The sequence below is a fragment of the Drosophila pseudoobscura genome, chromosome X (assembly GCF_009870125.1).
Source record: "Drosophila pseudoobscura strain MV-25-SWS-2005 chromosome X, UCI_Dpse_MV25, whole genome shotgun sequence".
NCBI classification, from domain to species: Eukaryota; Metazoa; Arthropoda; class Insecta; order Diptera; family Drosophilidae; genus Drosophila; species Drosophila pseudoobscura.
This window is the reverse complement of record NC_046683.1, coordinates 3672077-3696541: the sequence shown is the minus strand read 5'-3', so window position 1 is coordinate 3696541 and position 24465 is coordinate 3672077. Positions and strand designations below refer to the sequence as shown.

Here is a 24465-nt window from a genome sequence, read left to right as displayed (position 1 = left end):
TCCTAAGCAAGAAAAACATTTTCATTCCAAGGCGTTTACTGTGCGCCCCGTGCGTGGGGCAGTGGGGGCGTGCTGGGTGGCTCGGCGGCAGTTGTTTGAACTTATCTAAATTGTTTTGCCATATTGTTTTCTTATGCCATGTGTGTCGTCCTCTCTATAGAGGAGTATGCAGTGAGTATTCTCCCTACCTACCCTCCCATCTCTCGCCAGTGGAAAGTCCCATTGTCTTTGGCAAATTTGCTTTACTTGCACTGCTGCTTATTCATTGACTTTTGTGTTTTGTGCCATTTTCAAATGCCTTCATTTTGACTTGCTCTGCCATTCGATGGCTCTCTCTCTCTCTCTGTCAGACCTCTCCTGTCCTTCTCTTTCTCTGGCTGGCTGGCTGGCTGGCTTTCATTCTCCGTACCGTACGTGTCTATTATTGGTATTTGCTGAATGAATGGATTGTACGTGCCCGGAGGCATTTCGAATAACTTTTTTTCTTTCTCTCGGGTCTGGCGTTTTCCTACTGTTTTTCCTTTCTTTCTGGTTGTTTTTGTGGCTCACATGCTTGCATTGCTTCTCCTCGCAGTCTGACTCTCTCTATCTCTATCTTTCTCTATCTCTATCTCGTTCTTCTGCTGTATGGTTTGTGGTGATGTTCCGCCTTTCTCTTGTTCTCGTGTGCGTGACTGGTTTGCTGCCATCTGCCGTCTCTGTTGCTCCTGCAGTGGTTACAATTTTGCGGTGGGATTCTAAGCGATTTTACATTGTTATTGTGATTATTGCCAGGCGGTGCTTACACACACACACACGCACACACAAAAAAATACTGCACACACATGTGTAGTTGCATAAATACATACATACATATATATATATATATACACGTACATATATATGTATGTATCCTCGAGGAATGTTGGCTTTATTTATACATGCATTTATTTGTTGATGGCGTATTTTTGTTTATTCATGTACGAGTATTCATACGCAATGTCGAAAATAATCGTTAATATGCTGATAAAATACGCCCCCCTCTGCTCCACACACACACACACAATAAAATATAGTATGTGTATCTCTTTCCCCTCCCCGTTTCTGTGTCAACAGTTGGCTTCATTTTTCATTTCATTACATTGCATTCTCCCCATGCACAACCATCCACAGCTTAGGGTCCAGAGGTCCAGCCAAATATGCTAATAAAATCCCGTAATGCATTGACTAATACACAAACGGAGCGCTACCCCGCTGCCCCATATGCAGGCAACACTTTACGGCCGGAAATGGGCAAACTTTGATGGGGAGTGTGTGGCCTCTGGCCATCTGGGTATGTTGCACTCAGAACGGATATGGCCAACCCCACAGGCACTGGGATACAAAATGCATCGATGGGATCCATAACTACATCGGAAGAACAAACTGACGTATCCTCAAATGACACAAACTCGCACTAGATGCAAGTCTGGTCACTATGGGAGTTTCATTTCAGATGATTGTCATATATGATTGGCCTTAGGAATTTATGACGCTCTAGGGTGGAAGATTCCCTCCCCGATTGTTCGGGTAATTTCCATTCGAGGCTATTAATATTCATATCGTTATGTAGATCTTCTTCCTATACACCCTTCATTTTGGCTGTAAGAAGTGTATGTAGACACCACGGAGATCGGAAGACTATTGGCATAAGAATGATCGATTGAACAAGATCAAAAGATAGCCGATCACTCGCTCTAGGCTTCAGTTTTGTCATCATTTAACAGACTTTGTTGGTAGCAGTATCTCCGATTTCTCAGATGGCTCTCAGTCCGAGACTCCCTCTTCCTGTATATACATAACTTCCAATCTCCCTGACTCCCATCCCCCTCTACATCCCACACATAAGTTTCCCCATCTCGCAGATACACACACACACACACACACACATCACGACCTGGTCGTGTAGTTGTTAGATATATTTAAAGTCGGGGCGATGGGCAATGGGCGTTGTGGTGGGGTGGAGTGGGGTGGGGTGAATAAAATGGAATAAAATGCAGATTGAATTTGAGGGCGACAACTTTGCTGACGTTGGCGACGACAACAGAGAGTAATATTACTCACACTCATATACACATACACATACACCCGCATAGATACACACCCACACACAGACATGCACACGCAGGGACCGTAAAAAATAAGCAAGTAATGCGAAAAATACAAAACCCACATTGCCCCTACCAAAGGGGCCAAAGGAGCGAGAGCGAGAACGAGAGGAGGATAAGGACTCCTTCCCACCCGTGGGAGGCTGGCTATATACTATAAGTACGATATGTAGTTTGACGTTATCCAACACTGAGGACAAATGCGAAGGCTGAAGGGATAAAAGTGGAGCGATGGAGCGGTGGAGCGGTTGAGCGGCGGCTAGATGGCTGGAGAAGTCGACGTGATCGTATGCGAATGCGATTGTGCGGGTGTATTATGTATTTGGTGCATTTTAAATCGGATTACTTAAAGCAACAACAACCATGTGCGGCTTTAGCTTTTGTTGTTCCACACACCGACAACGCCAACGACAAGGACAACGGCAACGGCAACGTTGATGCGTGAAGCTGTCGGATTGGTTTGGGTTTGGGTTTGGCTCGGGATTGGGCTGCTTTCGGAATAGGTGGGTGTGGGTGTGGGTGTGGATGTGCCTCTGCCTGTGGCTGTGTGAGCGGCAGTTTAGTTCTCTCGTTGTTGCCGTCATCCGTAGTCAATGCTGCGCCCATAAACCGTTTATTATTATTTCAAATTTTTCCTTCAGCTTTGGCAAATATTTTCCAATCACATTGCGAAACATCGATAGACACGTGGAAATGCAGCGTGCCACATCCACAGAGTAGACCCATCCCGGCTGAGGAGGGCTGGCAAATGTGTTGGCAACGTGTCGGCATTCGATGAGAAACTGCATGACAGACTTGACAAACCCAGGCATCCCTTTGGGCGGGGCTAGAGCCGGAGCCGGAGCTGGAGCTGGAGCACGATTCGGTTCGGCTGTCAATCGGTCCGCTTATCAATCCATCAATCAAGTGGCTTCTGGGAGAGTGGCCAAACAAACTGTAATGAAGCAAACGACATGCCTGAATGTTCGTTCATGTCTTAGGACTTTGTTCGGCTACAGCGATCCTCATAGATTGAATACAATCCAATTTGGCAAAACATAAATTAACCATTCGAGTTCAGACAACAGAAAGCCACTTGAAATGCGATTACAATGATGGCGGATTCCTTTGGGGACCCAACCAAATCACAACATATGTACAAACAATCGAGAACATTTAATTTCAGCTAATTTCATTCGCTCACAAAATCCATAAGCCTCAAATTACTCAACTGATTTCCGCACGAAACATGAAGCATGAGGCATGAAGCATGCACCGTGCAGCGTGCAGCGTGTAGCATGCAGCTTGGCAATCAATCAATTGCATTAGACACTCACTCAATCTGCATTTACACACTTTCAATTATGCGAAATATAAATTTAATTCGTGCCCCCATTTCGGGGCAGGCAATCCATCAAAGCCACCAGCTCTGGGTCCGGGCTTTGCCTTAATTGTAGTCAATCAGGGGATTAAATGTTTTGTGGCAATTGTACCATAAATAACCCCAGAATGTCTTTAACTTCCTTTGAGGGCGGGAGTCAGTGATTGTCCTTCTGTGCGGGGCAATGGCAATGTCAATGGCATTGGCCATAGCAATCCATCTATCCATCCATCAATCGGAAAGTGCATTTCATTTCATTTAATCAATGCAGGAATATACATTATTTTTCCCCATTTATTCAGCATTCTGCAAAAATATGCAGATCCAAAGCAGCTCTCTGCTCAACAATTCAACAATGCTCCGATGCACTTGACTTGTTCTGGACTCTGGACTCCGGACGAAGACGGAGACGGTGAGGGAGAGGGAAAGAAGCAGAGAACGGAATCCCCCGTGTAGCCGGGCTGAATTGGAGTTGAATTTTCCAATTGTTTATCTAACGATTGAAACGAATTATGAGCAATTAGGGGGAGAGGGGCCTTGGGCCGGGGGCTGGGGCTGCCATCAATCTTTATCGCCCAAATGGAAACTGCAAACTGAAATAGCGACAGCAGCAGCAAGCAGCAGCAGCGGAAATAGAAGTGCGCGGCATAAGTGCACTTCCGGTGTTGCAGTTGATGCACCGCATTGCCAGCCGCCACATCCACATCCATGTGGCATTTGAGCACCCGGCTATCATTTCACTAACGAGATTTGCACATTGTTGCAGCTGACAGGGCGGCCAAAGGAGTGCAAGTGGCATGGCATGGCAGTGACTGCAACAGCCATGCAGGCAGCTGGCTGCCAAATTCAAAATTTCCCCACAATCCGGAGCATTTGTGCCATTTTTCACAACGCCATTCGAATCTGTATCTGTATCTGTATCTATTGCCGTTTGTAGTAATATTGGGCAACGCCATCGCCATCGCCATCGCAATAGCCCGACTCCACTCCACTCCATTCCACACCACTGCTTGGCCATGCAACAGTTGCATGTCTTTCGGCCCTGTACATACAGTCAGCTGTCCGTTGAGCGAACACTCCGATTACCTATTCGAGTTCGATTCGCTCCAAGCTGTTTCACTGTCAGTGCAGCACGTACGGTGCTTGGCGAAACTATAAGTCAGTCAAATCCCTGGGGGATAGAACGAAGACAGAGAGTGAGAGAAATTTATTGAAACGAGCAGAGTCGAAAAGTAATGCGTGTGCGCTTATCGATTGTATTCGATAACTGATCACACTCCAGAACCCTTCCGATAAACCATCTTAAAGTTTATGTTACGCACAGTACTTCCCATGCACGCATGTACCTCTGTATCTCTATATCTCTGAATTGGCATCTGTCAAATGCACCTGCAGCATCACCATGGGGTTCGTTTGTTTCCGCTTAGACTGCAGCTGCGGTTGGCACCTCCCGACTTGCCCCGGGGCTGCCCAGGGTTCAACGCCCCTGGCACTCGCTGCCCCGATGATCCCCGGACAGGCTTTAACCATTAACCGAATGGATACGTGGTTAGGTTATTTCCACACAGCAAACAGTTTGACTCTGTCCACTTTGGGGACGGCGACACGGAGGAGACAGAGTCCAGGTTTCGTCCAGGCTTTGTGGTTGCCAAGCTAAACGATCGGAGGGTCAACCGACAAACACGGACCACAATAGGTCACTTACGAGAAATGTAATGACAGAGAGAGAGAGAGAGAGGCAGTGGTATATTTCCGCCTAGAAAAGCAATTTTTTACGGCACTTGATTGATCCACCCAATCCACAGTCCCAGGCCCAGGTCCAGGTCCAGGCCCAGGCCCAGGCCCAGGCCTCTGGTTATGCCATATCCCAGGCCCAATTTTCTGGCGAGCATCGAAATAAAACACCAAAAATATTTCCGTGTGCAAAATGTGAAACATTCTCAATTCTCCTGACCGGACGGTCAGTGGCCCCTCGGCACTGTGGCCAATTGTAGTTTAGGCCGCAAATTGAGTGCTTTGTTCTGTTGCTTTTTGTATTATTTGTTCCAAAAAAATGTCCTAAAACGCTCCGCATGTAGCCGTACGGAAATAAAATGAAAGAAATCATAATAAAATCAATAAGCGGCTTAAACGAGACCAGCACCAGCATTGGTATTGGATGTGAGAAGTTAAATATGCAGCAAAAGCAGAGGCAGAAGCAGAGGTAGAGGCCGAGGCAGGGGCAGAGAGAACAAGTGCCAACCAGGTCCACTTTCCACTTGTTATCCGTATCCTCATCCTTGGGGGCCGTAGAGCGATCCAGGCATCCAGGAGGCGTCCGTGGAACTGCAGCCGCTCCTCGAAGGAATGGAATGGAGAAATAAAAATGATTTATAAATTGCTTATTTGTCAAAAGCACAGACATAGCCACAAAACCACACGGCCAGAGGAGTCAGAGGAGTCAGAGGAGTCAGAGCAGCCACAGCAGAACCAAACGGCCACAGAAGAGCTCGCAAATCTGCAAAAATAACGAGTGGCATCTGAATCTGAACCTGAAGCTGAATCTCAATCTGAAGCTACGGGGGATATGGAATACATATACTCGTACGGAAGGAAAGAAGGAAGTATATGGCAACACCCACTGCCAGGCATCGCACACACTTGAGTCGCCTCCACTTGAGAGCCACAAACTAGCCAAGAGAAAGAGACTGCCCCCAAGGCTGTTGATGCGGAGATGGGAATGGGTATGTGATGGGGATTGGGGCAAGTCGAAGTTGAAATCACATTATCGTAACTTTTCAATATCAAAGCGTAAACATTGAGAGCCACCGAACGGATGAATGTTCATGTGAAGGTAGATCTGATGATGAGAGTCTGTTTTTGATATGCGGCTGATTGTCAGTCGCTTGATAGGCCCCAGGATGTACATATCTGCATATGTATCATTGCAAATGGCTAGAATAATATCCTTTATCAATATGGAAAGCCGAAAAAACCTGCGCTAATACATAATACCTTCGAAAAATAGAGCTAAAAAGACCCCGGCTGAATGCGGGAATTATGACATTTATTTACGAGTGGCACACAAACGCAAATGGATGTGTCCCTTGAAAGCGACTCGCCATCAGCTGCCCTTTCCACGATTCCGATTCATGGCTTAGTATCTCCGGGGGCGAGGGAGGCGGTGGGAGGTAGGAGGCGGACGTTAACGAGGGTATTTAGGACTCGACGCCTAATTAGCGCATTTCACATCTATAATTCTGGGGGACAAAGCAAATGCCAAAAACCGATTACTGTCCTCATTCGGTTGGGGAAATGCAAATGCAAATGCAAATGCAGATGCAGATGCAGCGAAACAAAGGTATACCATCGATACAGATACATTTGTGTATTGGTTATAATGGAAACATTCAATCCGCAGGTCAGGGATTTACACCTGCACACAAAAGAGACCCGGAATCACTGCCAACAGGACAGTACGTACAGTAGTCTGTGGCATCTAAACGAGGGATTTACTTAAATTTAATCATTTGCGATTCCCCAAACATAGGGAAAATATGTATCTCATTTGATGTCTTTCCATCAAGCTTTTGTCTGCTGAACGAAACGCTTGCGGTTGGCATTTCGCGCTTTCTTTTGGCACCACCCATCAGATGGGAGTGTGCATGAAGGCACTATATGCACATCTGATGGTCAGGAACATTTAGCCTTATGCGGGGGTCACAAGCTTTTCAAATGCCACGTAATCAATTCGTGGAATGCGATGCAGTGTTGCCAGTTTTCACTGTCACATCAGTGACTACCTGGAATTGCAATCGGAATCGCAGTCAGCGCCAGAAAAAGCCAACCAGATAGAGACATATCCATACAGCCATACAGCCATAGAGCGTCGGAGGGGGCACAACCAGAGCCGGAACCAGAGCCCGGACCCGAACCCGAACCAAAAATAGACGGCAAAACTTGCGGTGCACTTTGACATTTTGGCGCATGTTGAATCAAGTGAAAACCCAATTACATGTCCCTCCCTATCTAGTCGCTTCACTGGCGACAAAACGAAACGTGCAGACAAGTTAACATTCTGGCCAACTGTTCCGCCAACACAACTTTACCACTACGCCCCTCACCGCCCCAACCACCCGTCAGATCCCCATCGGGGTCTCTCTTTCTGACTCTGACTCTGACTCTGATTCTGGCCCTCCAGCTCCAGCACCAGCACCAGCACCAGCTCATCCTTTTGCCTTCTAGTCTGCTTATTACAAGAGTGGCGAACATTTTGTGGCCAGGTGAGTGTGTGTATGCATCTGTGTGTGTGTGTGTGTGCATGTGTGTGAAACACCTGCATCTGTGGCCAGGCGAGTGTGTTTAACGATGGGCAAAGGGATGCAAGGATGGGCACAGAGGACGATGCTCGGAGCAGGGACTGTGCCTTGCGACTGATAGCGAAGGATATGGAGCTATCTCTCTCTCTCTCTCTCATTCTCTGTGTGCTCTTGATGCGCACGCAAATTATTGTTGCAATGAAACTTAAGCAGCTTAAACTTGTTGAAATGCTTCCACAGCATCGCTCCCTGCATCCCTCCTCCTTTGGCCCATGGCCAATGCAATGATTCAGATATCATCGCAAGTCGCGGATGTTTAACGAGATTTGGAATATGATGAGTCCGCGGCGAGCAGCAGAAAGGAAGCTCGAATTGTTGGAGGAAAATTGAAAAGTTTTGAGGATAACGAAGCGGAGATTAAGCAGGGAAAGCATCGAAGGTTAGCGGAAATGGAAAGTGAAACCGCAACCGCAAGTGTAAGAGTTCTCTGAAAAGATTCACAGATGGCTGGAAGGCTGGAAGGCGCTCCATGAAATATGTAGCAAATATTGAAACAAATTGAATGTGGAATTCTTTTATTTCGAATTGAGAAAACGGACCGTACCGGACCGGACCGGTTTCCATTAATATGCTAATGCGTTCAAGTTTAATTTTGATTGCGATCTCGAATGCACAATGAGTGCACCCATCGAAACGAAAGTAAAACCTAGCTTCAATGGTTTCATTGGAATTTATTTCATGCACACACCAGCAGACTGGCTGGCAGATTGGCCTGTTGATGCTGAATGGCTGGAATAGGAATAGGAATACGAATAGGCTGGTATTTGGCTGACCGCGACGAGGACAGACCAGACCGGACCAGTGCATCCCGATCCCTGCTAATTAGGAGCAAAAATGTTTCATAAAATAAATGGCGCAAATGCGAAAATAAATGGCCAAAAAGCCAAAGTGGCAAAGGGGCAAGCGGCCGTTTGATTGATGTCCTTGTGCGCTCATCATGGCACTTCTCTCTCCTCTCCTCTTCTCTCCTCCCCAATGCTCTTCTACTCTTCTGTGTGTCTGTTTTAGTGGTTGTGTCCTGTCATCCGCAGGCTGATGGCCAAAACAAGCTCCGCCGTATAGCTTTTTTTTGTATTTGTTTTGCCATTTTTGTTTTTCCCGAACAGTCTCAGTTGGCTTCGGTCTACACGTCCATTCACCACTGCGGCTTGCCACTGCCGCAGAGGTTGTAGAAGGTGGCACAGAAGATATAGACACCGCCGGCGATGTGAAAGACAATGCGCCAATTCTCGATGGTGGGCCCGTGGTGGATCACGTGGCCGGCGATCATGGGGGCCGTGAGGCCGATCAGATTGGCCGCGCAGTTGGTGATGGAGATGAGCAGGCCGGCGAAGCGGGGCGAGAGGTCCAGGTGGTTGATCTTGAAACCGGAGTAGATGGCCCCGTTGAGGCCCAGGCCCAGCACGAACACGATGATGGTGAGGATGAGGCTCTCATGGACGTATCCCACCACGATGAGGGCCAGGGCCGGGCCGTACTGCCCGAAGCTGTTCATGATCTTCCGCGTGGCCGTAATGGATAGCCTGTGGCGAATGAGGCCGTCGGCCACAATGGCAAACACGATGGCCATCAGCCACATGGCCAGATAGGGCAGCGACGAGAGCACTCCGTTCGCCTTGATGTTCACACTGAGAATGCGGTCCATGTAGGTGGGGAGCATCGTCATCAGAGTCTCGTAGCCGTAGTTCTGGCCGGCATGGGCCACCATGATGGCCCAGAAGAAGCGCGACTTGGCGAAGCTCAGGAACGGCGTACGTCCGGTGTCCTCCGGCTGGGCCTTCCAGATCATCTCGTTAATGTACTTACGCTCGGCTTCGGCGATCCTCTTGCTCACCTGCGGGCTCTCAGGCACCAGATAGAGATAGAGCACGCACCAGACGGTGCTCAGTATTCCGAACACGTAGAAGATCGAGGGCCAGCCGCCGTCGAAGCCGTACTCGGCCAGCAGGCCGCTCAGCGGCATCGAGATGATCGTCCCGAACTGGGCGCCCGCGTAGACGGCGGCCCCCGCCCGGGACCGCTCGTCGGGCGGGATCCAGACGGCCAGCAGGGAGTGGGTGCACGGCACTATGGGACCCTCGCCCAGGCCCTGGATGAAACGGACCACGCCGAGGGGAATGGGGCCGCCCTCGCGGGCGGAGACAGGCACCACAAAGGCCGCCACCGAATTGAGCATCATGCCCCAGCCGAGGAAGTGCTTGGCCCCATAGTACTTGATGAGGAAGCCGAACGGAATCTGGGTGAGCACGTAGCCGTAGAAGAAGCTGGACAGGATGTAGCCCTGCGTCTTGTAGCTCCACATGAACTCCCCTCCCTGGCTGTGCCGGTGGTCGTGGTCGCTGATGGCCGTGTGGTTGACCATCGCCACAATCGCCACGGACATGTTGGTACGCATCACATAGGCATTGGCCATTCCCAGGAACAGCATGAAGATGACGAAGTTGCGGGCCTTGCGGCACGTCGGTATATCGCTGTCCTGCTCGTAGGATCTCGCTGTCGTCTGTTCGGCCTCGGGCGGCATATCTCTGGATGAAAGGTGGAGTGCCTCCAGCTCTCTTTACTTTTTCACATTCGTTTTCTCCATTTGGTTGTGGCATTTGCCACTGTCATGAGAGAGACGGGGAGAGAGAGTTTCGGCAAAGGTAAATTGTTGATCAGTTACGGACTAACGGATTTACGGATTTACTGATACGAGTATCGAATGTTTGTTTATCCATTTCCAGCCCTATCCACATCCCCATCCCCGTCCTCATCCTCATTCTCATTCATGGCGTAATGCCACATCGGAGCGGACTTAATCGACTCCACCTCCATCTCGCGGTAGTCAAATGCCTTCACACTAGATTACTCCTTGGATACAGGAGTATCCTCCCCCAATAATTCCTTTGCAGGAGAACCCTTTTCCTGCTCCGTGTTTTTGTCATATCAATTTCGCATATTTTATGGAAAGCAAATGAAACCGATGGCAGATGGCAGTCGGCAGTCGGCAGGATGAGCATCGAATCGAATTGAGCCCTCTTTATATTATGAAATTTAAAGCAAACAAAACAAAAGCAAATTGAATTTGTGCGGAAGGAAGTAGGAAGGAAGGAAGTGTTAGCCTGGGATTCAATTTATTCCGCAATCAATGAGGTAAGTCGCTTGCCAGTGTCTCTTTTTGGGGGGGATTCTCGATTCAGTAATTCTTTTGATTTATATTAAAATAAGTATATATACTCGTATAGGTATGTATCGACTGTCTCCGGCTGGGGAAAACATATACAAATTAATAACACCATTGCGAGCAGGCAGCCCTGAAGCCCTGAAGCACTGAAACACTGAAACACTCCACTCCATCAGCTTAAACTCCTGAATAATTCGATTGCCCCGGCAGATAATAAAATAAAATCGATTAATGGATAACACTGAGGTTGTGTCATCACACCCCGTGCAAATAAGAGTAGTTGAAAAAACAACCAACGATTAAATAATAATAGCATTACATGGAAGCCTATAAAACCATACGGAAATAGGATGGAACTCGGTGCCAGTGCGAGTGCCACCTCGAGGCAGATAATCCGATAACGAATATGGGGCCAAACAGTTCACATTGTGGGTATTCTGTACCGTTCAGAGATAATGATGTACTGCATTCGGTGGAGGACCCCAGCAGTGGAGATGTTATCCTTGTTATCCCCTGAATGCCGCCCAAAATGTTTATCCCTTTAAATAAAGACCACTTATTCGGGCTCGGAATCAGTCACTGCGCTCGCCCTTCTTGTTTACAGGAGGGATTATACAACTCCATGACTAGTCCGTAAATAACTTTGACTTTTTACCGAAATTGCGTAAAGCTCCCATAACACAACGTCCCACAGTCCCAACGTCCCCGGTCCCTTTGCCACTCCCAAATGCCCCTTCCACTCGAGTAGCAGTAGCACTGAGAGCACCGCTGAGGGAAGAGATTATAAGCAGCCGGCTTAAGCAGCCGTGTGCTGCAAACATCGTTATCCTGGCCGATTGCCCCGAGCAGCCCAAGGACGAGGACGAGCTTGTGATGACACCTTTGCGGTTGACCCGGGACGAGCACAAGCCCTGCAGCCAGCCAGCCAACCGTCCGTATTATGCGCTTACACAACTCCGCAGCTGTACGCCGGCAAGGATGGAGTACCGTGGAGATGTGGGTGGAGTTGATTACGTATACGCAGCGATGGCCGCGCTCACATGAGTTGATTACGACACAAGCAGCGAAGTACACGCAGCGGAGGCCCATCCGAACTGAATGTGTGCCAAGTAATTTGCATAAACCGCGAATCAGAGGGCTACAGAGCGACAGAAAGGATCAAAGAAGGTGACGACGATGGTGACAACGACCAACGATAACGATAACGATGGTGCAGTGGGGCATGTGAATATAATGAAGACTCCTCCGAGTTGTCGACTGTTGTTTTTGATCAAAGTGGCTTTTGTATATGCCTCAAAGAAATCCGAAAGCACAAGCACAACAGTTCGATTTGTAGTTTTGGAATTCCCCATCGGATACCCCGTCCCCCCTGTGTCAGTCATGAGTGGCCGCGATGACAAAGCCGATGGGCAAATGAAGACAAATCCATCTGAGCTTCAGTTGCACTTGAAGGAGCTGTGGGGACCCAATATTTGCGGCAGCCAGCTGACGAGTGTTAAGTGCTGGCTGCTCCATCAGGTGGGCAGGGAGGACACCCTGACCAGTCTGGCCCTCAAGTACGACACCAGCATCGGTAAAATTTGTCGGGCCAATCGCATGCAGTGGCAGGATGTGCTCCTGACGCGTCGCCAAGTCTGGGTACCCGTCCGGCTGCAGAAGAACGAGGACATCGTCGCTGAGCTGACCAAACGGATGGGATCGCGGATCCTGAACACTTCTGTGTCCTTCGCGAACCCGTGCACGCATCCGCCGCATTTCCATCGCCAGAGCTCCGCCAATCCGGATGCCTTTGCCAAGGATCGGGACCCTCTGCTGATCACCAGCGAGCACATGTCAATTGAAGAATAAAGCTCTGCATTCCGAAGGGGAAACCTCCGTCTGTCTCCTTGCCAGGTGGCCACCTGCCACCCACACTGTTGCTCTTTCCCGGTCAGCTCAAGCCTCCCGGGGTCAGTCGCGGAGGCGGGCTCCTTCTTTGATGTGCCACTCAATCACGGTGCAAGCTTTTAGTGCCACTTAAGATGACTTACATGCAGTCTGTGCGTAAAAAATCTCCTAGCCCAGCGAGTGCCCCCCCTAGCCCCCTTTGATAGGCCAATCAATCTGAGAGCATGCCACCACAGGAGTGAGCGGAGTATTTGTGCTCGGATGGTGTTCTTCCTCTTAGCCGAAAGGCTAATGGCTGGGGCTTTTTCGTCGCGTTGTCATCTGACGCGCGGCGGCAACAAAGGCGAAGCTCCAAGAGGGTCTCTACTCCATGCCTCTGCGCTGCATGCCGCGGAATGCCGCGGCATGCCACGCCGCCTGTCGCGTTGATTAGAAACCCCAAGGCGTGCCGTCGCTATCGCTATCCTTGTCGCTGCCGCTGTCGTCGGCTGAGAAATTGGCTCTTAATTGTTGCAGAAGTGAATTTGCCGCAAACAGGATGCAATTAAGACATTCTAGTTCACATGCTGGGAAGCGCATAGAGCGACCCTCTGGAGGAGAATCTGTGCGACCTCTGACCTCAGTGGCAGTCAACCAAATTCAAATGCGAATATTAACTAATCTTTGGCAGCATTTCCAATGAAGCAATCGTGCCACTCTGCGGCTCTTATCCACCCACAGAGAGAGAGAGAGAGAGAGAGAGAGAGAGAGCTGGTAAAAAAAGGACAATGGCGCGATGCGAGAATATGCGTACGTGCTCGTGTGATAAATTCACATTTTCCGGCTGACAAGCAAGAGCCAGGCGCCAGCAGGCGGCAGGACAATCGCCGGCATTGATAGACACTGGACGTGGACGTGAATGTGGGACGTGAATGTGGGACGTGGAAGGTGAAGCCAGGTGAAATGGCAGCCGTGAAACGTAGCGGAACGCCGGTGTCAAAAAGGAAGTGCCAACAAAAAACGACAGACAGAGGGAAGACGAAAAAAATCCCAGGGACACCAGGGGACACCAGAGGACAGAGGACAGTATGGGGCATGGAGCGACGACCGTGGGCCACACATTTTGTGCCTTTCTGACAGACACAACTTTGAAATTGCTCTGATTATGCGGCGGAGAGATGGGGAGAACGCACGACGGATGCGGGCCGGGACGGGCCGGGCCGGGCCGGACCCTGCCATGCCAGACTCTCCAGACACGAGACTCAATGGCATGTTGACAATGATAACGAAGTTGGTCATGGCTCTGGCTCTACTCGTGCCACCGTGCCGTCTCCGTCTCCGTCTCTGGATAGTTGAGTGAGTAGTGGGGTGTGGGGTGTGGGGCGTGGGGCGGAGTCAATGGAAAACAAAAAGCGGGAGCGAGAGCATCGCCAAATATCAAATGTCGCATGCTGGCATTAATATTTCATGAGAAATCATAGTTTGGTGATGCGTATAATTCAAAGGAATTGCAATCTGAATTAATTTTGAATCCCAAGGACCTTCGGGTCCCAGGTTTTCAGGTATTTCGAAGGCGTCCCACGGGGCCACTGCATTGGGCTGCTGGTCTGTTGGTCTCCTGGTCTGCTGGGCTCCTATTATAAATTGGGAATTTCTATTGATTTGCCATACAATTTGCATGGATTTTGCTACCGAACCGAACACTAAATCGATTGATTGCTCTCGAGAGAGGGGGAAGAGTGGTAGAACTTTTAGTGGGTCAGTCGTGTGGGTGGGTGGGTGAGGTGTGGGGGCTTTGGCCATATGCTGCCTGCCTGCGCTCATAACTTGATCTGGATGCCAAAATGTTGGCTTCATAAAACTTTAAGGGCCCATGAATGCGTAACAAAAATCTGATGCATGTGCCGGACGGATCGGATCGATGGCCACAAACTGCAGTTCTTCGGCAGCACAGCACAGAGCCAAACTGGGGGAAACCCCAGTTTCGATGGCAAAGTTTTTGGCCCGAAGTAAACTCATTTATTTGTTTTCCGCCGTAACAGTCGAACCATGTAATTATACACAGACAGCCCCCACTTTTGCCCCCCATCCATATCCTCAACCCCGCCACTGCCACTGCCACCGCCACCGCCACTGCCACTGCCACTGCCATTGCCACTGTCTCCGTTTCATTTTCATTTTCAGTTTCAGGTTTGGCTTTTGCCTGGGCGACCGACTTATGAGTTATGACAGTTTTGCACACCACGCACAACTTTTGGCCGGGCTTCCAAATAGAAATTATTAGAAAGTTTTCGGCGAAAGCGAAAAGGGAATGCTGCATGGCATGAGATTAGTTCAATTGCGATTCCAAAAAGGGACTGGGAATGCGGAAAGGGAATGCGAATGCGAATTGGGATGCATTCGCATACTCCTATTGAACATTTGAAGGTTTCGTTGAGTTTGTGATTTATGTTTCAGGGCGTTGGATCTGCCCACATATGGATGGAACAGTTGCGGCTTCAGTTTGGACAATAAACTGTGCTTAACAAAGCCCGCACACTGCTCCACTCCAGGGTTGTCATCCATATTCAATTTATTCGTACGTACTGTACCACATTCGATCTGTCCTGTGCACTCGAATATCATTAATTGCACACCACTCGAAACGCTCTGGCGGCTCTGGCGAATGAAAAACAATCAGCAATCATATCCAACTGTCCAGATGCTGGGTTATTGAATCACATTAGCACAGCGGACGTGCCACAGGGAAGTGGAAGTGGACAACGTCTTGAGCCGCACACTCGCACTGGCAATGGCACTCGCAATGGGGAGTCGACTCGAGTCGAGTCGGGTCGGTGGGGCATTGGCACTTGCTTCGTCCTCGTCATCGTCATCGTCATCATCAGGACAATCATCAGTCATTCGTGCAATGTGGCATTCATTCATTTATGCATTCATTCTCCCTCTGCATCGTATCGTATCGTATCGTATCGCATCGTATCGTTCCGTTCTCTCTCTTCTCGCTGCCAGACTCATCTTCGTTTATTCGCTCATTTAAGCATTCGTGTTGTCGTTTCAGTTTCAATTTGCCGTGGCAACATTTTCGCAAATGTCTTTTTAATTGATTCGCAGCGATGCGAGCGAGCACGAGGAGCAGCTGCAATGTGGCAGCCCCACAGCCCCACAGCCGCACAGCCGCACGGGTAACCGTGGCACAAACAGAAACAGCTACAGAAACTACCTAGATCTACCTACCAGTTGAAGGCTTCTCATCTGTTTCTGTTTCTGTCTCAGGTTCTGGCTCTGACCCTCTGCCCCTCTGCCTCTCCGCCACAGTTTCTCTTAGTGTCTGTGTGTGTAATTATAAATTGAATTAAAAGGCGCACATTTCGTCTTTTAATTCTGCTTGCTGCTTGAGCTTAATTAAAATTTCATTATGTCTCTCATATATATTCCCTCTGCCAGCGGTAGATGGTGGAAGAAGATGGGTGGAGTGGGTGGGTGGTTGGGTGGCTGGTCCGCTTGGGGACAACCAGAAGCGATATGTTTAAAATGCAGCAAAAATATTTGACAAGCAGCTTTACGAGCAAGCCGTAAAAATACTTAAGCCCATCCTTCCCCAACCCCAGACCCATCCCCAATTCGCAGCTCAAACTCAAATTCAAACTCCGTCACCAGCAGAACAGAAAGGAGCAGAAAGGAACACCCTTCGCTCTTCTATATGCTCTCTATTAAGTGGAGCAGCTAAAACCTAATGCATGCATAGAGAGTGCATACTTACGAGAACGGGGATGTTTGTATGGGGATGTGTGGATGTGTGGGTAGTATGCAAATGGCGTATGCAAAAAATACTGCAAAATACTAAATGCATCAAATGGGAAAAACTACAAGAGCAAACAATGGGGGGAAAAGAAACGCCGGCGCAACTTGTCGACATGAATGGTTGTTGTCATTCTGTCTGGCAGTGCTCTTGCCCCTGCCCGCCGCCCCTGTCCCCGCCGCCCCCATGCCCCCATGCCCCACCCCGCTGACTGTTCTGCTGTTCTGTTGCCGCCGTAGTTTATCGTCTCCAGTGTTTGTCGTTGTTGTTGTTCTTTTATTTTGGTGAATGTAGGTGGGTGTTGTCTTTTTGTTGTATGTATTATGCAATGCAGGATTGTTGTAACAAAGCGTAGCATAGTTTTTAGCGCAAATCAAAATGATTGATGATGATGGCCGCTCTAGATCTTACACTCTTGCACCAACACTCCCCATCCTGCTCCCACTGCTTGCTTCTTGTGTGTCGCATTTGTGTCTGTGTCATGCTGCCCTGCCAAACAGTAACGGCAACAGCAGCAACAACATCCTCCACTTGACAGTTATGGCTGCTGATATGCTACAAATAAACTAAATAAATCCCTTTTGTGTAATGTCATTTTTGTGCCACTTTGTTTTCAAGGGAACCTCCCCCAACCCCCCTTCACCCCACCACTCGTGTAGTGTAACAACAATAACAGAGATGTGCGAGTGTCCAGAGTGGGGCATTGCCATTGTCCATTGTCCATCCTATTCAATTGTGTATTTACGCCGCAGCCGAAAAGTGTGCAACAAACTTTGTACACCAACGTGGGTTGCATTGTATTTACACCAACGTGGCTTATGCGGGATGTGGAATGGGCATTGGAAATGGAGAACGCTAAGGGGACGCGAAATGGTGAAGGGGGAGGGGGAGGGGTAGGGGGCCACACGGCACTTCATTAACATGCACACATTCGGGCACACAGCAGTATGCTCATTCGGGGCCCTCGGGTACAAATTGGCCAATCGCCCGAGTTGATGCCTTTTGGTGGGTATCGAGGGATTATTTGCCCTTTGCCCTTTTGGCTGCTGTCGGTCGGTCGCTGTTTGTTGTACGGCCTGAAGAGCAGCTGCTTCTAGGCCAGGCACCTGATGCCATTGTGGCAGCTGTTATTGTTGGCCATCAACAGTGATCCACCCATTCGTGGGTGCACCCCCAGCCCCACCCCCTCATTAGGCATACTTGCATTGTGGCAAGGAGCTGTGTTGCTCTGGCTGTGGCTGGCCCTGAGGTCGATGCATCCACCATGGAGACGGTGCACCTGCTGCCACAGTAAACGTAACCTCAAATTGTTTAGCATATGCAACATAATGCCCCCACCCACGCATACCACTGCTTCTGCTTCGGCTTCTGCCTGGGCCCCTTCTCCATTCACTTAAATCCCATTCTGTGATTGCCATTCTGTTCCTGTTGGCTTTCCTAATTATGTTGGCTGCAAACGCAAAGTGATTTAATTCGGTTTAATCTGTTAGTAAAATGTTCAAGCAAATCCGCTTGGGTGCCAATGCCTCGTTCCTCTCCCTACCATTCCCTGCCCCCATACCCATACCCATACCCCCATACCCTTATGTGCCCGCACCAGACTCTTCCATCCATCAATTTCAAGTGTCCGATTCGGTGTTATACCAACTGTTCTACTGTCAGGCTGTCTCCGCCAGAGTTATTAGACGAAACGAAGGCAAACCTTTCGGGGGACTAGGGCACTCCCGGTGCTCGGTGCTCTGTGCTCTGTGCTCTGCACTAAACATAAATTTCATTGCAGTTTAACAAGAACATATACGAGCATGGGAGTACAGGAGTATACGGGAAAACTCAAATTATATGCAAGTACATGAATCGGTCGTGTAGACACACACACTCGCACACTCGCACACTCGCGCACACACACAGTACACACTTCTTAGATCCTAATACACTCTTACACCCCTCCCACACCCTGTTCACCCACAGATGGCGTAGAGCTGGGCGACGCCTTAGTGTTGTGTTGAACAAGCCTTCAAATTCCTTTGGGGGTTTTGCCAGAGTGCAATGTCTGTCAACACTAATTGTTGGCTGCTGTCGGTGCTGCTCCTGCTATTCCTGCTGCTGCTGCTGTCTTTTGCTACAATAATGTCATGTGTTCTCGTGGATGTATTTCGATGCGTGTCGGTGGTGGTGTCGGTGGGATGGCGTGTAAATCCAGCTTACTAGCATATACGGTAAGAGACAGGCACAGAGGAGACACACCCTTGCACTGGCACTGCCACTGGCACTGGCACTGGCATTAGCTTTGCTCTTGCGATGAGCCATGAGGCAGCATCCTCTGGTGGCCAGGAAGGCCTGATGCCTCAATTTTGGTGGCGAGAACAACACAAATACTAATACTGCAAGTTGTACTACATGGAGCTCGTACTAATACCAATACGACACCCATTCAACCCCGACCCCGATCCCGAGCACGACCACGACCCCGAGGGTTGTGTTGTATAATTAAATTGGGTCAGAGCAGTTAACTCACTTGTCTTTGGATTATGTTTGCATTTTACTTAATCTCGGTCTTGCCTCCGTCCTCCGTCCTCTGCGCTCCGTCTCAAGACTCATCCGAAGGACCAGACAGACGAGTACCTGGCGTGAGTGTCCTCTGTCCTGCTGCCTGCCATTGCCGGACCACATCCGAAACGGTTTTTCGGATGAGCTGGCCCCGGAGACGTGTAGACACAGCAAATTGCTTTCTCCCCTTCAAGCCTCAAGCTTCCAGCTGGCCGAAATCAAATTATTGTCTCGGTTCGGTTCTCTGGTTAGCCGCCATGCCATGCCCTGCCCTGACATCGAATCCACACACAAAATATTGTCTTTGGCGAGTTTATTAAAACTTTCCACCGACCAGAAATGAGACTTGGAAGGCGATGCCTCCGCTCCAGTGTGGACTCTAACTATTTTATGGGCAAAGGACTTCTTAGCTTTCGGAGTAAAAACTTTTGACCTGTTGCCCCCCCTCTCTCTCTCTCTCTCGCTCACAAGCTACTGCTGCACTCCGGACATTGCAGCCCCCTTTCCCGTCGAACAGTTACAGAAGTTTCCCCCACTTGGCGCGACGCCTCCTGGTCTAAATTGGGTAATTAATTGGGAATGTCTTCCGGCGGTGACTGGTCCTGGTCCTCGGTGCTCGGTGCTTAGGGCTCGGCTCTATGGGGCCTTGGGGAATGTTCCTCTGCTGGCATGTACATATTGATCAGTGAATGTGATGGGCAACTTGTCATCTTGTGGAATGCCATGGCAAAATGTAACTAATCCCAATGTAAGCCTCTCCTAATTGATTCAATTTAGCCAAACGGATAGGTGACCGCTTGATTTAAGCCTCTTTTCTCGAACACCCGACCGGAATGGGACCAGCTCGAGCAGAAGCAAAAGCAAAACCAAAACCATTCAATTCTTACGACATGACAATGAAGAATGTTCGATTCGAATTGTGGCCAAACAATGGTATTCATATTCTGTTAATATTGGAATTAGGAATGTTTCCGATAAATGCCTAAAGACTTTCAATAATCACAACGAACAAACGAATACACACACACACACACACACACACACACACACACACAAGCAGATAGAAAAAGAGATACGATTTAATTTGCCACAACAATAAGCCGCATAACATTGCTCAACCAGAGAGCTCTTCTTTTGTCGGCCCGTTATCCTCATCCCGCGTCCCTCATCCCTCATCCCTTTGGCCCATGCCCTTGCCCATCCCTTGCCCCATCTGCGTCTTGCCTCTTCCATACAGAATTGCAGATGGAACTTGAAAGCAGAACAAACTTGTCTAATCCAATGAAAACAAGCAGCTCAGCTGCTCAGCTGCGATTGATAAGGGAAACTTGAACTAACTAGGCAACTGATTTATACCCCACCCCTCCACCTAAACCTCCGGCACGCTCTCTCTTTCTGTCCTTTCTTCGAAGATCCATCCTGACAACCGCTTAGCTCATTTGACTGCTGCTAGGACGAAATTCGAAATGATATTGTCCAGTTTGGCTTTAAATCTCCAGGATTTTCCCCGCAAATACAGTCGGAGCTGGGGCAGCATTTGCACCAAGGGCTTAAGAAGCACCAGTGGGTGTGTGGATGTGTGTGTGTGTGTCTGTGGGTGTTCCACCCCCCACACACAACTGAAGTGCGGCCTGAGTCGAGGTGACAACATTTTGCCAAGTGCAATTTACAGTGAAATTTTATGCATAATTTTCGTTATGACACTTGCGGTCGACTGCCACACACTCCAGAGAAAGAGATGGAGAACGAGAGAGAGAGTCGTATGTATTTACAGTTAGATGCATAGATAGATGTGGTTACAAATACATATATCTACGTCCCTGTGTGCATACAGAGGAGCAAGGAGCAATGCGATACGATGCCTGCCGGCAGCATCCTAATTTATGTTATCTGAGCCACTTCAAATGAAGCCACACACACACACACACTCACAAAGTACGGCCTTCCCTTTCAAAGGGGTGGTTGCAGGCAGGGGACATAGAGAAATCAAAATCTCAATACTCTCGTAATTACAAATTGCCAGGCAAAGGCAAAGGCCTGAAACCCAAAGCCAGACACTGAAACCCAAACCATTGTCGCTCTGTGTTTATATCCCCTAAATCCAAAATCCTAAATCCTAAATCCTTTTTAATGCCGCGCCACAGCCTTTGATTTTTGCAATATCAATTAGCATGAAGCGCGTGGTGGAGACTCGAGGGGGATGGAGACAAGCCCCCTCCCGCAGCCATCATAACGATTTACAGCTCCTGATTATTTCATTAGACAAAAGTAAATTTAAACGCCAGCCGCACGTTAAATTTATGTTAATTTTCGCAGCCAAAAATGGAAAATGGAAAATTCCCCTAGGATGCGAAACGGGGAAATGGGGAAGAAAGGGGGGAGACAGCAGGCTAGAGAAAACGCGTAAATGCGGAATGTGAGCAGTCAAAGAAGATGAAGATGTTCAACGCAAATGAAAGCCAGATAAAGATAATGCTCTTAATTCGGATGGGATGAGGGAACAACAGACCAAGAGAAGCGAGTGAGAATCTTGTTTTTACAAAGATTACACTTTGAGATTGTGTGTCTCTCGTTCCTTAAGGGTTCCCTTCTTTTCCGGGCTCGTTCGGAATTAATTTTAATTAAGGTTTCCAGGTCCATTGCGATATTCCCGCCAGTTGGGGCATATTCGCTTTCCGATTTATAGACGGTTTCTAAAAGGCTTTTGCTTTGCTTCATTTATGAGTCGTCTTCCAAACAATCAATCAATCATCTCACGAAGAAACAGTCCATTAAGATATTCACTTAATGAGGATACTCGTATATGCCATTCGGTAGAGGGTTAAGACCCGAGGATACTCCGACTTGTGGATAGTTTTCAAATGTACACCATATCTGCATTTCCCTCTCTCTAATGACACACATGCAAAGGCACACGCACACACACACATGCTGTGCCGTGGCTGGAATCACCGAACAATCCAATCTGGGGATGGCCCCCTGGGCATATCTAGTTCTGTCTGTTATTCTCATTAATTAATAGCAAATTTGTTGATAGGCCCGAGACCAAAACAAAAACAATGGAGCACTGAAAACAAAATTATGCAGAAATGAAAATGGAAATGCAGAGAGTGAGACAGACAGAGAGAGACACAGAGAGGAGGGGTTGAAAGCAGGTGCCGCCGGGCTTATCCCAGAGCTCGCACAGATCAATGACGCAGCTATCTCGCCCCGCCTGACACAGCTTGGCACTTGGCCACAGTCACAGTCACAGAACACAGAATACAGCACAGATACACAGATACACAGATACACAGATACAAGATACATACAAGAGAGAGCCAGTCAGCAACACATGTGTCGCCACTGATCGATCCATGCCATGCTGGACAGCCGACGATCAATGGCAAACATCTGGTGAGGACTGTCTGTGAGCTCGGGCTATCTTCTCCGGCCTAATGACGCCGGCAGCGAATTAGATAAACGCCAAGCGTTCGCATACATTATTACATTCCCTGGCTGGCTAATTATTCCCCAAGGAGCCCTGCGAGAAATCAGTGAAAGCGATCGGACCGCGATCATCACGGCTCCGTGATGGGACTCCGGGACGGGACTGTTTTGTCAGCGTCAGTCAAGCGTGGTCATCGGTGCGACTTTGGGGCCAGTGTGAGTGCGACACATCAGATCCATTGGTCCCATAAATATTTGGACACTTGCCGGCCTCCGCTCATTTGCAATCATGGAGTTCTTTGCCACGGGTGCCTTTCAGCAGCTCTACAGCGAGCTGGACGACGAGTGCGGAGTCTCTGTCTCCGTCTCCTCCGATCTGATTCTGACCGCCAGCTCGGACCTGGATTACGGCTATGCGGAGGCCAGAGGTCAGTGCGATCAGGTGCCAGTGGTGGATACCGAATACTACGGCATCATCACCTTGGACAGCAACAACAACCAGAGCAACGACTACACCATCGGCCATCCGGAGGACGAGGACCATGGACTGTTCTTCGACTTCAGCGATCAGGATCTGTCTGGCTGCTCCACCGCCGGCTGCTCGCCCCCGGAGCTGAGCGAGTGGGAGCAGCGGCTGCTGGACAACTTTGTGGAGATACCCGAGCTGATAGACTTCCTGCCAGAGCGGACGCCGCTCTGCACGGACATGTGCGATGACTTCCTCGAGGAGAGCAACAGCAACCTGCGTCTGGCCGCCCCCCCGCCGCCGCCACCGGCACCGCCAATGTCGCCCTCGTGTTTGGAGCCAGCTCCGACAGCCCCCGCCACCGATGCTGCCACCGACACTGCCACCGTGCCCCAGCTCAGTCAGAATGCGGCGGGCGAGAGGGGCTACCTCTGCACGTTCGGCAACTGCGAGAAGCTGTACGCCAAGCCCGCCCACCTCAAGGCCCACCTGCGGAGGCATCTGGGCGAAAAGCCGTACGCCTGCAGCTGGCCGGAGTGCAGCTGGCGCTTCTCCCGCTCCGACGAGCTGGCCCGCCACCGTCGCTCCCACTCCGGCGTCAAGCCCTACAAATGCGACTACTGCGCCAAGTGCTTCGCCCGCTCCGACCACCTCACCAAGCACCGCAAGGTGCACGAGCGTCGCCTCCTGGCGGCCACCCGCCTCGGGAAACTCCTGCCCGACGATGTCTACGCAGTGCGTCCGGGCCGCAAGCGAAAGAACCATCTCTGATCTTAGTCAATAAAGTTATGTACTCGTAAAGCAAACCAAATCAAAAGAAAATGTTGGGCCCAAAGAGGCAACAATGGGAATACGATACTAAATGGCATTATAAATTGTATTTATGCCCAATACTAAAAGAGTGTAGGGATATATTGCTATTCGAAGTAACACCCAGAAGGAGCGTAGAGCGAGATGTGCAAAGATACGCAGTATCGTAATGGAACAAATGGAAAAAGATAATATATATTCAGAAATTTGAATCAAATAGGTCATTGGGTGGAAAGGGGATACCTCGTCTGGGCCCAGAGTGCGGCCTGCAGGCGGCCTCTGTGCGCGACAAGGGAATGACGCAGTCCCGCAGCTGCATCCGTCGGGTGACCTCTGGCGGGGTTTGCGATGGCGCATCCACGGCGGATAACATTGAAAAGTAGGGATGTCCGGAAGGGGAAGATCCGCCTCGCAGTGATCATCCATGAGCAGTCAACGGTGTCGAAGTAACCTCAGTGAAGGATCCCGATGTTCCTCTCGGAAGACGGATGCCCGGGAGAAAAAGGGTGAGTACTGAGTAAGGATTTCCCTTTGTGCCCTG

The 24465-nt window shown here is 49.4% G+C and overlaps 3 protein-coding genes across 3 annotated transcripts; 2 read left to right on the top strand and 1 right to left on the bottom strand.

The window, feature by feature from the left end:
* Positions 1-8342: 8342 nt before the first annotated feature.
* Positions 8343-10503, bottom strand: LOC4816047 (putative inorganic phosphate cotransporter). The gene has a single exon (XM_001355604.4). It carries the CDS (start codon positions 10363-10365, stop codon positions 8980-8982), a length of 1386 nt encoding a protein of 461 aa, XP_001355640.3. The 5' UTR covers positions 10366-10503; the 3' UTR covers positions 8343-8979.
* Positions 10504-12295: 1792 nt separating this feature from the next.
* On the top strand, positions 12296-12878 carry LOC4815989 (uncharacterized). Its single transcript, XM_001355605.4, has one exon. The coding sequence runs from the start codon at positions 12388-12390 to the stop codon at positions 12853-12855; it is 468 nt and encodes a 155-aa protein (XP_001355641.4). The 5' UTR covers positions 12296-12387; the 3' UTR covers positions 12856-12878.
* Positions 12879-22824: 9946 nt separating this feature from the next.
* On the top strand, positions 22825-24100 carry Klf15 (Kruppel-like factor 15). The gene has a single exon (XM_001355606.4). It carries the CDS (start codon positions 22938-22940, stop codon positions 23883-23885), a length of 948 nt encoding a protein of 315 aa, XP_001355642.3. The 5' UTR covers positions 22825-22937; the 3' UTR covers positions 23886-24100.
* The last annotated feature ends 365 nt before the right edge of the window (positions 24101-24465 follow it).